The 16,220-nt window shown below is 45.1% G+C and overlaps 2 protein-coding genes across 4 annotated transcripts; one reads left to right on the top strand and one right to left on the bottom strand.

The window, feature by feature from the left end:
- Positions 1 to 790: 790 nt before the first annotated feature.
- Positions 791 to 2,742, top strand: LOC119294363 (AAA-ATPase At2g46620-like). The gene has a single exon (XM_037572562.1). The coding sequence runs from the start codon at positions 950 to 952 to the stop codon at positions 2,519 to 2,521; it is 1,572 nt and encodes a 523-aa protein (XP_037428459.1). The 5' UTR covers positions 791 to 949; the 3' UTR covers positions 2,522 to 2,742.
- Positions 2,743 to 3,946: 1,204 nt separating this feature from the next.
- Positions 3,947 to 13,308, bottom strand: LOC119292374 (serine/threonine-protein kinase BLUS1-like). 3 transcript variants are annotated; one of them, XM_037571232.1, is made up of 21 exons: positions 12,953 to 13,308; positions 11,722 to 11,976; positions 11,516 to 11,640; positions 11,372 to 11,416; positions 10,833 to 10,914; positions 10,241 to 10,309; positions 9,916 to 10,086; positions 9,789 to 9,839; positions 9,140 to 9,208; positions 8,955 to 9,023; positions 8,094 to 8,161; positions 7,679 to 7,960; positions 6,955 to 7,085; positions 6,592 to 6,677; positions 6,452 to 6,496; positions 5,745 to 5,846; positions 5,597 to 5,648; positions 5,481 to 5,521; positions 4,911 to 4,975; positions 4,755 to 4,806; positions 3,947 to 4,519 (listed from the first exon to the last, which is right to left on the bottom strand). In XM_037571232.1, the coding sequence occupies exons 1-21, from the start codon at positions 13,160 to 13,162 to the stop codon at positions 4,442 to 4,444; spliced, it is 2,148 nt and encodes a 715-aa protein (XP_037427129.1). In that variant the 5' UTR covers positions 13,163 to 13,308; the 3' UTR covers positions 3,947 to 4,441. The 3 variants fall into 3 exon arrangements, with proteins under 3 accessions (XP_037427129.1, XP_037427127.1, XP_037427128.1); XM_037571230.1 differs by having other exon boundaries at positions 6,380 to 6,496; positions 12,953 to 13,306; XM_037571231.1 differs by having other exon boundaries at positions 6,380 to 6,496; positions 8,103 to 8,161; positions 12,953 to 13,306.
- Between the last annotated feature and the right edge of the window lie 2,912 nt (positions 13,309 to 16,220).

Here is a 16,220-nt window from a genome sequence, read left to right as displayed (position 1 = left end):
CCGGGCGGCTTGGACGGCATGGGTTCCATGGGTGGCTTCGGAGCTACCATGTAGACCATGGGAGACATGCGTGGCTTTGGAGCACCTCCGGGCGGCTTGGACGGCATGGGTTCCATGGGTGGCTTCGGAGCTACCATGTAGACCATGGGAGGCATGGGTGGCTTTGGAGCACCTCCGGGCGGCTTGGACGGCATGGGATGGCATGGATGGCATGAGTTTTGCGTCTCTCATTGTGGGCATGGGTGCACCTTCGGCCGCCGGTGTGCCACCTTCGCATGAAGATACCGTTGAAGATCTTGACAACACCTTCCGAGCTTCACGTGATGAGGATGTGGCGCAACAATAAATAGGAGGAGGAAGAATCGTCTTCAGAGGAGTCGAATGAATCGGAGGAAGATGAGGATGAAGACGAAGACGAGGACGAAGCTTGATTGTTGTGCCTTTCTTTTGTGTCATGAACTTGGTTTGCATTTTGAACTTGGTTGAATTATGTTGTGGGGATGAACTTTTGAGTACGAGTTTGGTTGAATGATGTTTGTGAGATTCAAATTATATGCAATGTGTTTTGTGTTGATGTGTGAAATTTGTAACCAAAATGAACAAATATAGATGCCGGGTGCTCGCGCGCGCTGCATTTTAGCGCGTTGCTGGAGCTGCGCGCGCTGTGCATTTTAGCGCGGCTACTGAAGCCAGAGCTGCGCGACGCGCCAAACCTGACAATGAAGACGCTGCAAACCAGATTTTAGCGCCGCCACACGTAGGCCTCTCTCTTCCCCGCACGCCACACCTCTCCCTCCCTCCCTCATTTGACCCTGCTGTGAATTGTGAGTATGATCCATCGCCGCCGCCCCATCTCATTCACCACCTCTTAAAACCTTGGCCGGCCACCCTCCCAAAACTCACTCCACACGTACCTACCTACATCAACGCGCGCTACTTGCTCGCCGCCATGCCCGTCCTCCTCCTCCTCGCCTACGCCGCGCTCGCCATGGCCGCGCTGCGCCTGGCGCTGTCGCACAGGTCCGCGCTCCACGCGCTGCGCCGGCTGTGGCGCTGGACCGACGACCAAACGCAGGCGTACCAGCTCCACGAGGTGCCACGCAGGCTCCGCGACGTCGACGGCCTCAACCAGGAGAACCCGCTCTTCCGCAAGGCCGCGGCGTACGTCTCCTCCCTGCCCTCGCTCGAGGACGCCAACGCCGTCTCCGTGCTCTCCTCCTCTGCCAACAAGACCCACGGCGGCTTCTCCCTCCGCCTCGGCCCCGGCCACACCGCGCGGGACGCCTTCCTCGGCGCGCGCCTCCAGTGGACCTGCCTGGCCCGCGGGGACGGCGGCCAGGAGGAGGCCCTCGTGCTGCGCGTGCGCCGCCACGACCGGACCCGGGTGCTGCGGCCCTACCTGCAGCACGTCGAGTCCGTGGCCGACGACATGGAGCTGCGTCGGCGCGAGCTTCGGCTCTTCGTGAACGCCGGTTGCGGCGGCGTGGACGGGGCGCCGAGGTGGGCGTCGGCGCCGTTCGCGCACCCTGCCACGCTCGACGCCGTGGCCATGGACCCGGACCTCAAGGCCCGCGTGCGCGCCGACCTGGAGAGCTTCTCCAAGGGCCGCGCATACTACCACCGCCTCGGCCGCGTCTGGCGCCGGAGCTACCTCCTCCACGGCCCGCCCGGCACCGGCAAGTCCACCTTCGCGGCCGCCATGGCGCGCTTCCTCGGCTACGACGTGTACGACGTGGACCTGTCCCGCGCCGACGTCGTCGACCTCCGCGCGCTGCTCATGCGCACCACCCCGCGCTCGCTCATCCTCCTCGAGGACCTCGACCGCCACCTGCAGCTCCAAGGTGCCCAAGGCGACGGCGCGGAGGCGCGGGTGCTCAGCTTCATGGACGGCGTGTCCTCGTGCTGCGGCGAGGAGCGCGTGATGGTGTTCACCATGCGGGGCGGCGCGCCCTTGCCCGCGGCGGTGACGCGGCCGGGGCGGCTGGACGTGCACGTCCGGTTCACGCTCTGCGACTTCGAGGCCTTCAAGGCGCTGGCCGGGAGCTACCTGGGGCTCACGGACCACAAGCTGTTCCCGCAGGTGGAGGAGGGGTTCAACGCCGCCGGCGAGCGCCGCCCCAGCCCCGCGGAGCTGGGCGAGATCATGCTGGCCAACCGCGCGTCCCCGAGCCGCGCGCTGCGCACCGTCATCACGAGGCTCCAGCTCCAGCGCGCGTCCGAAGGCTCGGCCGCGCCGACAACAGCGCCTCCGCGGATGCCGCACCGGCGGATCACGAGCTGGTCAGGGGCCGGGCAGTGGGACGGCGGGGCGGAGGAGGAGGCGGGGACGACGGGCGGCGGCGCGTTGGGCAAGGACGCGGCGCCGATGCGGGAGCTGAAGAAGCTGTACGGGCTGATCAAGACGAGGAGCCGGAAGGAGGGCTCCGGGGTCGCGCCGTCGGAGGAAGGCGAGGCGACGGCGACGGCGGCGGTGAGCGGGCGCTGGTCCGGGTCCGGCAGCAACCACGGCATGGAGCGGTGAATTTTGGGTAGCCGGCGGCGGTAGAGCACGTAGCACGTAGTAGAGTACATTTGGAGCGAGAAAGAAAACACTTTTGTTGTCCTTTTGAGCAGAGTAGAGTAAATACTTGCATTTGCATGTCTCATTTGTTTGGTGATAGAAAGAATATCCATCAAAGCCAAGTTACGGTATGTCCTAAATTAAGCTACAAGAAATCCGGTAACAGAGTTGTCGACTAAGCTAAGAGAAATCCGGTAACAATATTAGTCAGACTAAGACTTAAGCAAGTCTGCTTTCGCTTCAGTTGACAATAATAATATCCGTAAACCACCTAGCGATGACTACAAGCAATGAAGTGAGCCGAAGGCGCGCCGCTGCCATCACCACTCCCTCATCGGAGCAGCGCAAAACTTGTTGTAGTACACACTCGGAAAGTCGTCGTGCTAAGCCTCTATAGGACCAATGCAAGAGAACAGCAATCGTCGCTAGTGTAGATTAGACGGATCCAACATGAAGACACAAGAACAAAGACGAACAACGGCCCGATCCGAGCAAATCCACCGAAGGTGGATCCGTCGGAGACATACCTCCACACGTCGCACCACCGGAACGAGGGCTAGGCGGGGAGAATCTTATTTCATTTTCGAGGAGTTGCCGCTGTCTCTCGCCTTTCTGAGTAGGACACAAACCCTAACAAACCTTGAAGAAAGATCTAAAAACGGAGCTCTCACACCGGGGTCCACTCTGCCCCCCATGGCCTTCCCTAAGGCCATGGGAGACGAGCCAGACAGGCGGGAGGCAAAGGAACCCTATCTTTTGGGGGGGGCTTCAAGTTGATAAGTGGTAGTTCTATTTAGCTGATGTTCACTGGAAGGAAGCAATTTATGTTGTCATGAGGACGGACGGCTATTTTAGTTTGCAAGCGTAATAAATTCTAGACAAAAATGAATCAGGGTCATGCTCTCACCAGTGATGGGCGGTTATTTTGTCCGTGGTCGGTGGTCCTCTTGTGGAAAATCCAAGGTACAAAGTGCCACCCGACCCGACCCATGAATGAAAGATCCAACGGGCTGGCGCATCGACGGCCGGTCACCGTCGCGATCCGGACACCAACCAAGCAACCAACGAGCAGAGCAGACACTGATAAGTCATTAACGCCAGCATTAAGGACAAATTATGTTATGTACATATAATTAAGAGAGGGATACTTGAGTCGCTCAAATGACATCTTCATAAGTATAATCAATCAATCCATTAACAGAGGGAGGGATCAATATATATATTCACTTGCTTCAAAAGTTCAAATCAAATAAACAGATAACAGTTGCAGGTGATTACCAAATCAACCAACTTGTCCTTTATTATTCCAAATCCCTTCCCTTCCCTTCCCTTCCCTTCCCTTCCCTTATTAGGATATAGTATAAATATGATGATGATGGTGATATGTAGTAAAAATACATACACTCCCAATTATTCATTCTAGTACCACTTTTGTGCATTGCATCAATTTAATGGGCCATCCATCCCTCCTACTGATAAGCGCGGCGCGGCCAAAATGAATGGATACCGGACCGCAACTCAAGTCAGTTCAACAAAACCAAACCATACTAGCTACAGATGCTGCTAACTACTACTGTAGATAGATACTGCTATGTACAGACAGACACACACACACACACATATAGCAACAAGATAAAATCCTTCCTCCAACTAGAGACCATCAACCAACCAGCATATATGTATGTATATTCTCCTGCTATATATGCCTCCTAGAGACAGCTCTCTCTGCTTCCCAATCATCTAGGGTTTCCAAGACATTATATATATATATATTGCTTCCTCTCACCAACAGGAAGCAGGCGGCAACTCAAAGCCTCGATGCACCTGCACCAGCACCAGCCAGGGCGTCACTTGAGAATGAATACTCCCTCCTTGTACCACTCAAAGGTCTCCGCTGTCATCCTCTCTTGTCTCGCCTGTTTCTTCTTGGCAGTAGAGCGTATTCAGCTCTTCTTGCAGCTGCAACAAGTAATGCACAAGACCACCCATCACACACGCATGCATCATCATCATTTTATTATGGTGTTCATTTTCGCATCCTTTTTGTCATTTTTACTATGATGATTTAAGTGATGTTGTATATATATATATATATATATATATATATATATATATATATATATATATATATATATATGTGGGTGGAATTACAAGTCCATTTACTCGGCTGTTACAGAAATTGCTCGATACTGACCTCAACATGCTTCAGCTTTGACGCGATCAGCTCGTCGGTTAAAGAAATCATCCTGCAAGGGACAAATGTAAATTACAACTTGGATCCTCAAACACTTTGAACATGGAACTTTGTGATTATCCCTTCCAAATATCAACTGCCAAGAAATCGACCTACCTTGACTGTAATTCGAATACTTTAGAAAGTAGTTTCCGTTCTCTCTCAGCACTGCCCGTTTCAACCTGCCAAAAGCATGTGCACAAGCTTACGAGTCAAAAGAATTCTCCATAGCATCAATACTACTATAATGAACATAAACAAACTCATCTTGTAAATATATAGGACAATTTTTTCCTACTACCGGGTGTAGTTACTCCCACTTTTGTTTCATACGTTCTAGGTAGTATCTATCATATGAGAGAGTATGTACGCATAGTATGTAGTATGTAAGAATGTTTAGGTAGTATATATACTATTTTTGAGGTAGTATGTTGTATATTTTGAGCATACTCCTTTGTACGTACAAATATATACGTATTTCATAAATATTATAAAAACATGGGCTCACATGCAATTTTTTCACATAACTCGCTGTAGAGTATCTTAGATATAGTATGTGAACATATTAAAAATAATAAAGTAGAGTATATACTACCACATGGTAGTATATGAGAAATGGGTGTAACTACACCCGGTAGTAGGATGCATTTTCCCTATATATATATGTTAAGCTCAAGAGAAGCTTACCCCTGTATCACCCACCATAGTCTGAACTCTAGTCTGCGGCCCTGGAGAAAATAAAATATTTTAATCATAGAAAGGGGAAATTGAAACTTTGAGCAGCTACGATAGAAGTTAATTACCATTGGGTTTCTCATTCTGTTGCAAGTTACTCATTAGGTTCGTGATGATATCCTGTGAAAAGGAAATGGAAAATGGTCAACTGTACGGCAGTAAATATATTTACAATGCACATGTGTTGAGGGGCATTATATAGAGCTTCTTCCATACTTGCTGGAATGTGGTCTGCTGTACAAGGTTTTCAAGATGGGGAATCAGAATTGATGCAGATACTGAGCTGTCACGGAATTCCCTTCGATGATGACTATTAGACTGCAAAACCGATGCATTCAGACATAAATCAATTCACTGAAATGATATGCACCACAAATCTACGAAACATCTTTGATATATAATAGTAGTAATAACATACATAATCCAACATGTCAAAACTGCCAATTTCAACGTGCATGCTTTAGAATTCAGTTCTAGCATGCAACTTATCCAAGATTATAGTAAAGGTTAGCTTGATATCATGCCATGCGGTTGATGTTTCTAAAAGAAAATATACCAAATCTTATCCAGAAATAATTTAACAGCACTATGGAAATTCTTAAACGAGGGGTACAAAGGTACACAGTAAAGAACATCAGAAAGAGAACACGCTCCTTCATCTCTTTCATAAAAATAACTGCACAAAACTTAAAATATTTCAGTTGCTCTAATCTTGTTTTGTTTAGTTTGAGAGCTTGGGGAAAAATCACCCCACAGAAAAAAAAACAATTTAGTGCAACAATACATTATCTTAATCAGTTGAAAGTTTTTTTCTTTCCACAAATGATAATTCAGGCAACATGAAAGCATACCATTGACTTAGCCTTCACTGGCCAAGCACCAACACTGGCTGATCTTTTCATTGTAGAGACCTGAGTTCTTACCTCCTGTGGTTTAGGTGAAATTTTGACCACTGGAATTTCCTGAACCTGTCAGTAGACTTTATTAAGTTCTCACTGAAGTCTTGTTTTGCTCATAAGCACTACCTATTGAAGGTGTATGCGTTGCTCAACAGGTAACGTACCTTCGCCAGATCCACATTTTCGGATGTTACGGAAAATCGGCCTTTTATTTCCACCCTAGGCTTGTCTCCCAAGGAGCCCACATATCCTGCGAAATCAAGACAGAAAATTACATGCCCTTTTAATGTGCGACTCCCAAGTCTTTTTATATACATTTACAGAAGTGGTGAACACTTGTGTAAGAATGATAAATGTTGTACCCCTATCTCAAAAAGACTGGATACAAGCAGGCTATGTATTTGCTGAAGCATGCTGTGTGCTGTGCTGATGTGCTAAGTTAATGTTAAACATGACTGGAGGTCTATAGTCTACACTGACAGAAGTGGTGCACAGTTACGTTAGAACAGTGGATGCTTTTATCCTACCTCCAGAAGACCGAATAGGGGCAGACAGACTATTTGCAGAAGCACGAGTTGAAAGTGAAAGCGGACCACTAAGATCATCGATTCTTCCCGTGTCACTCTTTTGTTTATTAGGTGATCGAGCTCCTGCATCCCTGTGAAGAGGAACAAAAATCAAATGCAACTTAAACTGGTATGCTAATGCAAACTTCTAACAGAGTAGAACACTGGATTCAAGGAAGAGCTCTTTTAGAGTAATCATTAGCTATTATAGACCATCCATCCTAATAGAATAATATCAGAATAATTAGGATTGCGTTTACTCCACTGTCAAGTATTGGACATATCATTATAATAATAAAACTATTTTTATAATTACTTTAGGGCTACAAAAAAATATCAAGGATGTCAACGGCATGGAAGTTTAAACAAAGAAGTCCATAATGACCTTTATATACAGTTAGATTTCACTCGTACTCTATCCACAATCCACATACAAAGGAGAACTGTGTTCTGTGTCTGAATACTCAGATATGAAAACTTTCATCTATCTATTAAAATGCTTCTTCGAAACAAATTTGGTCATGACTTATAAACAGAACCTCTAAAAACTTGAAAGCTGATCTGGAAGAACTGAACAGCAGTCCTATAGTAAGAACGTAAACAGATTAAAGTGGACTTCATTTTCTTTCTTATGTTTTTTATATGTAACAGATCAAACAGAGTTAGAAGAAATTGTCGAACATACTTATCAATAATATAACCTCTTTCAATCAGTGAACTACTGCGGGTACCGGAATACATAACCGGACCAGAGAATGTCCTTTGTCTTTGTCTAACTTCACTCCTGTGATTTCCACCCTCAGAACCTTGCTTCGATGTAGAGGACAATGAACCATTTTCTGATCCTTGCTTTGTGTGTCCATCAACCATCCTTGGACTATCAGCATTGCCAAGGTCAGAAGTGAATACATCACTTGTTTCAGGGCCATTTCCACCTGGATTTACTGCAGTGGTACAAGTTCGTTCACTGAAATATAACAAAATAGTATGAATACACTACTAGCAGGAAAACAATATGCATCAAGGCTCGCTAATCCTCCTCTTGTTATAAGATCAAAAATGATCCTATAGAGTTGGGTCGATGCTGAAACGTTACATACTGATTCAACCTGTGGTTATTTCCATTCAGAAGCGTTGATTGTCCAAAATGACTCTCAAAAGATGTGCCCTGCCAATAGAGCATTAACAAGAGAAACATTGGTATGATCCTCTCTTGCATATAGAAAAATATTTAGATATAACGCAACAGGGAATGCAGATGATTTTTATAATGATAGAAGTTAGTGAGAAACTGCAGGACAGTAACCAGTGGAGTTACAGATCCTTGTCCTGTACAATAATATTTCTAGCATCACAAGGGATAAATATATAATCTTCAGATTCAGGCAGAAGCATTTGTGGCAATAACTTCTATCACTAGCTCATCATACCCTTACTCTTCAAATTAGATAAATGGTACTCCCTCCATTCCCTTATACAAGGCCACAAACTCATATTACAGGTACCAAGATAAAATTTAATGACTCCTTTGCAAGTCAACTTTTCTTTTAGTTAACCGGGATCATTAATACACCACAAGCATGCAACGAATGAATGGGAAGGAAGTGGTGGAGTGTCATTATGACCACATGCATGTAAGTATTAAAAAGTTGCTAGTACGAGGAAACATCATTAAATTTTGCCTCGATTACTGTTGGTGGCCTTGTATTGATGCAAAATGTATTTTTGATAGTGGCCTTGTATAAGGGAATGGAGGGAGTATAGTTTTTTCCTATGATAGACATATACTCCCTCTGTCCCAAAATAAGTGTCTTATTTTGGGACGGAGGGGGTATGATATTACTTCTCTTGGATACACTCCAGAAAACTTTGTCATCAAGTACATTTGCAGGCTCTTTCTATCATCGCTCTAGCACAGGTTTAACGTTATTAATTTGTAAAAGGAATCAAATCAAACAAACCTTATCAACTTCAGTTATTCGGGCGATGTCATCATCTTCCTTCAATTCAGGTGGATCGTCATCATTAATCTGCATAAATTTGGGGGCTTATTTGTAAGGTCGTATCAGAGTCACTTATGCCTCAAAAAAGTGAGCCATGTAGACATGTGGCAATTTTTTAGAAATTGTGGAAGCTATTGCTTTACCAGTAATGCTTGAGCCTTCAGATCCTCAATATCAAAGTGCCATGCACTGACACCTCGTTGATACTCACTCTGTTGGACAAACCATCAAACCACAAAAAAGTCACCTAAGTGGATTGAAGGACGGAATTGCGTACATGCATTTCTAGAACAGATAAATAATACAAGCTGCAGTGTTTTCATGAATTATTTGACACTACCATGCTGCACCTCAATTTGCAGGAAAAGCTCTACAGCAAACAGAAGCACCTCAATTTGCTAGTAGTTATGATATCTCTGTGCGAACTAACTAAAATGTTTTTTTATTAATTGTTTGCATGTAAAAAGAAACAGCCCATAGCCAGGTGAGCATCTGTCAGTGAGTTCTAGCTTAACTTAGTTAATTATAAAAAAAAAACAATGTCTTGGCTCAAACATGTTTTAGTTATATCTTCATCATCACAACAATGGTCATGTTATACCCAATTACCCATATGAGATCAACTTCTAAAATTGGTTGCCTAGTGAGTCTTACTTTGTTCTGTGATTGCAAATCATCAAGATTGCTAGTTCACTTTGCATATGGAGTAAATAAAATAAGCAGGCTTTCATGGCCTGGAAAGAATTGCACCAAAAGCAAAGAATAACATAAGAGAGTGTTAATATCACAAACCATGGAAAGTGCTTCCTGTTCGGATGAAGCCAGGTGTGCTGCATCTTTTTGCTGAAAAAGCACAGTAATTTACTGAGATATTGTTTCCAGTGTCAAGTAAAAGAAGAAGATAGCACAAGAGCAAAACCTGGAGTGCCTTCACACGATCCCACAGAGGGGGCAAATCGGTTAAGATGCTCTTAACTGTCAGCTGTGGGGCCTTTGTGTTCTTGAAAAACGAATGCTTTAGTAACTTCTCAGCTGTTGGCCTCTTAGTTTGATCTTTTACCAAGCACATTGCAACCATTTCCTTGAAAGACTGATTACAGCTGAAAAGCCTTCATTAGAAAGATAAACACTGTAATCTAATATATCCACTCTGTAATAATAACTGAAGCGGCTTCCAAAGACAAGTAGGTATTGCTGTTAAAACATAACCAAAAGACACAAGCCAAGAACTGGACCAGTACTACCTTTGAGAATTTTCTATCACGGTCATAGTCAAGACCTGGTGGTGCATTTTGAAGGGTCATGAGAAGAACCTGCATCCAACAAGGTAAACTGCAGTTAAACAGAAAGTTCACATGCACAGGTTGCCACATTCGACAATGCCCTTGATAAACAAGAAAGTTTGTACACTTCAATTGCTAATTTAATGGACAAGACCGTCGAGCTTATTGTTAAATTTTACAAGACTGTTGAACATCAGTAAGTATAAGCAAGTTCGTGAAAAGTAGGCATACACACATAGCATAACGGAATTTTACCCAAGTGGGGAGTTTTTTTTTTTTTGCTAGGCTAAAAAAGATGTGTCGTAAGTGCAGAATACAGGGATTATTTTGGCATAACAGTATCATGGCATAGCAAGATGATGAGAACCTCATGTCTGCAAACTGCTAACAGGACACCATGGTGAAAATTTTAGTATAAGAACAACTACAGAAGAAAAGGCAATTTTGAAGCTGATCAAACACTTGCTTAATAGTACTTGCTCTTTTCCAAGACAGAAAAACTGGAAAAGGACAGAAGTATTTTACTTTGCAAAAGAATAAAATAACTCATTACCTTCATGGGAGGGTACTTAGAGAAGGGAGCGTGGCCATGTGCAAGCTCCAGTGCAGTTATTCCAAATGACCAAATATCAGCTCTGGACAGGGGGGGAATAGTCGTGAGCACACCTCACAAATGTAAAAAAGATTGCTAGCCTGATTTCTTCAAACTAGGGATAGTGGTTCGGCATTTAATCTAATCATAAAATTCTGAGACGATACTTAAGTGACCCCAGACAAAATACAACGGCATGGAAGAAAATATATATAAATGAAAATAAAGAGTATAGAAATTATAAAGTGGATTGATGAAAAAGATAACTGTCAGAAAGATTGATAGCCTTATTTCTTCAAATTAGAGATAGTGACTGAGCATTTAATATAAACATAAAATTCGAGAGACTACTTTAGTGACCACAGGCGTACTAATAATGTATGATTCCAATGCACATAGCTTGTTTATAGTTAAAAAAATGACCAGAGAAACTTGAAATACTGCATCTATAGGTATTCTAGAGTAGCAAAGATAACATGAGCATGATATTCAAAACATACTTGAAATTATAACCGGTTCCAGGCTGGAGAACTTCTGGAGCCATCCTAAACACCAAACAAAAGAAGAATCATATCAAGCATTTTCATAGATTGTTCAGACTTATTGAGCCTTCAAATGAAGAAATTCGGAAAAAACACAGGTACCAGCACGGTGTTCCCACAAATGTATTCCTGGATCTTTGCCTATCGCCTCTGTCAAACAAGCAAGCAGATACGCCAAAGTCCCCAAGCTTCACTACACCAGGGCTATCAACAAGGATATTGCCCGCCTGCACAAAGATACATACGTTGAGCAAAAGCACTGATAACACGAGCGTAAACACAAACCCTGTAGATTGGAAAAGGGCAACCTTAACATCTCGGTGGATATGTCCTTGGCCATGGAGGTAAGCGAGAGCCTTGAGTGTTTCTTTAAGAATAGAGCAGATGACAGGCTCCTCCAGGCCGTCAGGATGTGCGACCTTCATTAGGTGTAAACATGAACCCTCTGCCATGAAGGGCATTATGACCCAAAGGTTGTGGTCGACAACAAATGAGCAATAAGCCTTGATGACGTTAGGATGGTCTATCAATTTCATGATCTGAGCCTCCTTGCGAACATCATCCTGGAAGGGACATATAGATATCAGGTACCATTTTTGAGGTCAGGTGTGAAATACACTGCTAGTCATTTTGAGGAGGAAGGGGACACCAGGAGGGAAGAGCACCAAACATTGGACTAAAAAAGGAGTAAAATATACAAATCCATTCATTATGAACACTTATTTTAATTTTCATCATGGGTAAAGTATTACAGTTTGGCACTTGAGAAACGAGCAAGCGGTATTCCAGGTGATGGGGCCAACTACAGAAAATACGTGCATCCATGATCCCTTGAAACGATCCCTTGAAACAATTCCTCGAAACGATATAGAAAAGTACTGCATCAAAACAAGATATATCATCATGGGATATATCCTACATTGAATTCGATGCATCCACATGCCATCCTAGAGAGCACAAAGCACAACGCATCAAGAAGAGTTGCAAGCGGTCTTTGTGAAACTAATAATAATAGAATAGCAACCAAAGAGTGCTCCTGATAAGACAGATAAGAGTCCTAGGTTATGTATGTAGGGAGCAGAGCAGAGCAGCGGCGAGGGTAATGCAAATCACTGATGAAAACAGCTGATCAAGCTGAAAATGGGTAACAGAAATTGCAGGATTGTTGAGTATATCAACCTGTCAGCCATTGATAACTCCAGTAGTAAGAAGAAACCTAAAGCCTGATGGTACTAAAGCTAGTAGGATTATTTTTGAGTGCAAAATAAATAAAATATAAAAAGCTGTAAGTGGATGGATGGATGGTCCCAGCTTGGTGACACATACAGAGCATCTCGAGTGCATCCATCCACAATAAAAAAATAAAAAAATAATACGCCTCCAAACAAATTTCGCACATACTAGAGTAGAATCTAGCTGATCAAGCAATCACCGGCGAATCCTATGTATTCGTATAGAGAGGGGGAGGGGGAATTGGAAAATCGGAGAGAGACAGAGGCGCCCCGCGATACAGAGAGAGGGGGCTAGCTCCTGACGCACGAGGTTACTGTTGATTCGATCGAGATCGAGGCACTTGACGGCGATGGTGCGGTTGGCGGGGAGGAAGATTGCGCGGTAGACGACGGCGTTGGCGCCGAAGCCCACCTCCTCCATGAGCCTGTAGTCGTCCGCCGACAGGGTGAACTCCGGCGCCGCGGGCTCCGAGACCGCCGCCAGAGACGGCCGGCGCATGCTCCCGCCCCTCACCATCGCCGCCCCTCCGCGATCGCCGCCGGCCTGGCCTGACTGGACTGAGAGAGAGAGAGAGGGGGGGTCGTTGACTGGTGTCGGGAGTGCGAGACCTTCCCTCCCACTCCCAGAGAGAGAGAGAGACAGAGGAGAAGAGAGGGGAGGGGATGGATTTTTCTTTTTCTTTTGTTTTTGTGTGTGGGGAAAGAAAAAGGAGCGGCGACGTGGCGGGCGAGGGACGCGAGGTGCGCTCTTGTCTTTGGCGGAACCCACGATGACCTGTGGGCCCCCCTTCTGTGTGGGCCCAGTTTGACAGCGGCTTGGCTCAGGGAGAGGGAGGTAGATAATATCCCAGAAAGAGAGAGAGATCGTCTCGTCTGTCGGTCTGTCACTCTTTCAGTGGTGATCGTCTGCGCCATGGAAACAGCACCAGATTTTTCTTTTTGTTTTATTTATTAAAAAAAACAGCACCCTATAGACTGGAAAAAAACAGAGGATCCGTGCTGGTGTGGAGCGGACCAGCGTCGTTGGCATTCCGCCGGGTACCACGGCCGGGTACGCCCGTACGCCCAAACGGACGGGCTCGGCGCCTCACGGGCCCACCCCTTGTTTGTTTAACAGCAGTACGGCCCAGGCCCTTGGCCCACGCGTGGAGTGGGCCGCTGGTCCCGAATTGTTTATGTTTATTCCTGGGGGTCCACAAAAGAAATCGGAAATGCCGGACACCATTGGCGACCATTCTCTCCTCGCTTTGCCTTGCCTTGTTTGATTGATTGACGTGGTAAATCACGGCCTAGCTGCTGCATATAGGATTAAATCATGTAAGCAAAGATCCATATGTTTCTGTGGCGAGAAGGATATAACAAACTGTCCGGCTTCTTCCATGAACCCAAAGCCGACGACGTTCCTTGTTACGCACGTTCCACCCGACAAACGCTCAAAAAGCCAAAATACCATTCCTCAAACAACGGGCAAAGAAAACTTCTCACAAGAAATGAAAAAGAAATACGCACATGGCGTTAGAATTGTGGGAGATGTTAACTGCTGATGTCTGAGTTCCAACACTCCCGCAAAAAAAAAGGAAGATGTCCCAGTTCCAACGAGCGCCTTGATGGCCATCGGACGTAGGCATAAAACTTGGCACATCGCTAAACAAAAGATAGGTAAACGCAATCCTATCCATATAAACTTGCCGATTTGACTCATATGAATCCTCCACATTTTCACTATGTGCCAAAAATATGCAAGTTTTTTTTTCGTTTTTAGGTACACGGCAAAAAAAACATTAAAAACCCGGCAGATTTACAAATTTTTGAACTTGGCACATGCCAAATTTAAACATTTTTCTTAATGTTGACATGTCAAGGTGTTTTGTACACATGCCAAATTTTTTGGCTACTTCATAACCTTCTGTCTTTCAAACATGGCGATTTTAAGTCATCTTGTAATGCTCTTGTGGCAAGCTTTTGGGAATTTTAATCAATTTTCATAGCAATTTTGGGAAATGTTTTTCCTACTTTCCCACGTGGCGATTTTCGTGTTAAGACCGTTGCAATTTTATTATAAATAACATGGTGATTTTATTACTTAAAACATGGCAGCTCTACTATTAAGTCATGTTTGTTTTAGGGGTTACTACTAAGTCATGTTTGTTTACGGCTTGTGTGACTATGTCATTTTTAGTACGGCATGGCATTTTTACTATGTCATTCTCGCATAGATGGACCCTAGATGGACTTTCCTGGGAGCGGGTTCCTGTGCAGTTTTTCTTCCTTTTCTTCTTGTGTGTTTTCGAGCCAATTTTCATCATTTTTTCTTTTGGTTTTCTGTTTTATGTGTTTCTTTATATATTTTTTCCTTTTTTAATGCATGTTCATTTTTAATACACATTGTACATTTCCTGTATACATCATGAACAATGTTTTGTACACGTTGAACCTTTTTTAATACATGATTAATATATTTTTTCAAATATATGTTTTGAACATTTTTTTCATACAAGTTAATTTTTTTTTAAATACGCGCCGAACATTTTCTGAATGATCCAAAATACTTTTTGGAACTTTGTGAATTTTTTTATAGATTGTCCAAACAATTTTTTAAATGTCACGAACCTCTTTTTGCAACACGTGAACATTTTTTTAATTGTCATGTACATTTTGCTGAATGGCGGTATTTGTTTTCTTGAATTACATGAACATTCTTCCATATTGTATAACTTTTTTGTTTGAAACGCGTGAATTCACACGTTTCAAACAAAAAAGTTATACAATGTGGAAGAGAGGGCTCGTTGACCGAGAGCGGGAGGGGGGGGTGAAACATGAGGATGGATTTTTCCGGGGGGAAAAGGAGCGGGGTGTAAATCGTTTTCGGCGCGACGTGGCGGGCGAGGGACGTGGGGTGCTCTTGGCGGAAGCGATGGCATGTGAGCCCGGTTCTATGTGGGGCCCGGTTGGCAATGGGGGTGAGCGGCGTGGCGCGCAGAGAGAGAGAGAGAGAGAGAGAGAGAGATGCGGGCGGTAACTCGAGGGAGGGATCTCTGCCCCCGCCCTAATGTCAGTCTGTGACTGAGCGAGAGACGACGCGGGATCGCTTGCGCCAAGGAAACAACACGACATTACCAGGCGCGTCTACTTTTTTTTTGCGCGCGGCTCCCCTGACGTGTCATTGGCACACTGGCATGTGGACCTGGGCCTACACGTCGGTGGCCCCATGTCAGGGGGCAGTACGTCAGAGGATCCGCTTCGGGGGGGGGGGGGCAATTGTTTGCTTCATGATGAACAAAACACTTTTTTCGAAAAATAATTAGTGTGAGGCCCCGGTGGCGGCTCCGAAGACTTCTGACACATTGTGTGGTGTCGGGTCCGGTCACTTTGGGCGGCAAAGTGGCCAGCTCGTCTGATGCGTGGCCTCGGGGCCGATTAGTGTGTGACTTGTGTTTTTTAAGCCGGAGTGACGGCTTCGAGTTGTGGTATAGGGTGTTGACCCTAGTCACTTTGATGACGGAGACGTTGGCTTGTTGAATCGCGGCCTAGTACTAGTCAAAGGGGGGCTCTGTTGCATCAGTTTTCTCTTCTAT

This window comes from Triticum dicoccoides, chromosome 4B (genome assembly GCF_002162155.2).
Source record: "Triticum dicoccoides isolate Atlit2015 ecotype Zavitan chromosome 4B, WEW_v2.0, whole genome shotgun sequence".
Taxonomy (NCBI): Eukaryota; Viridiplantae; Streptophyta; class Magnoliopsida; order Poales; family Poaceae; genus Triticum; species Triticum dicoccoides.
Note: the sequence above shows the minus strand (reverse complement) of the source record. Positions and strands in the feature narration are given on the sequence as shown.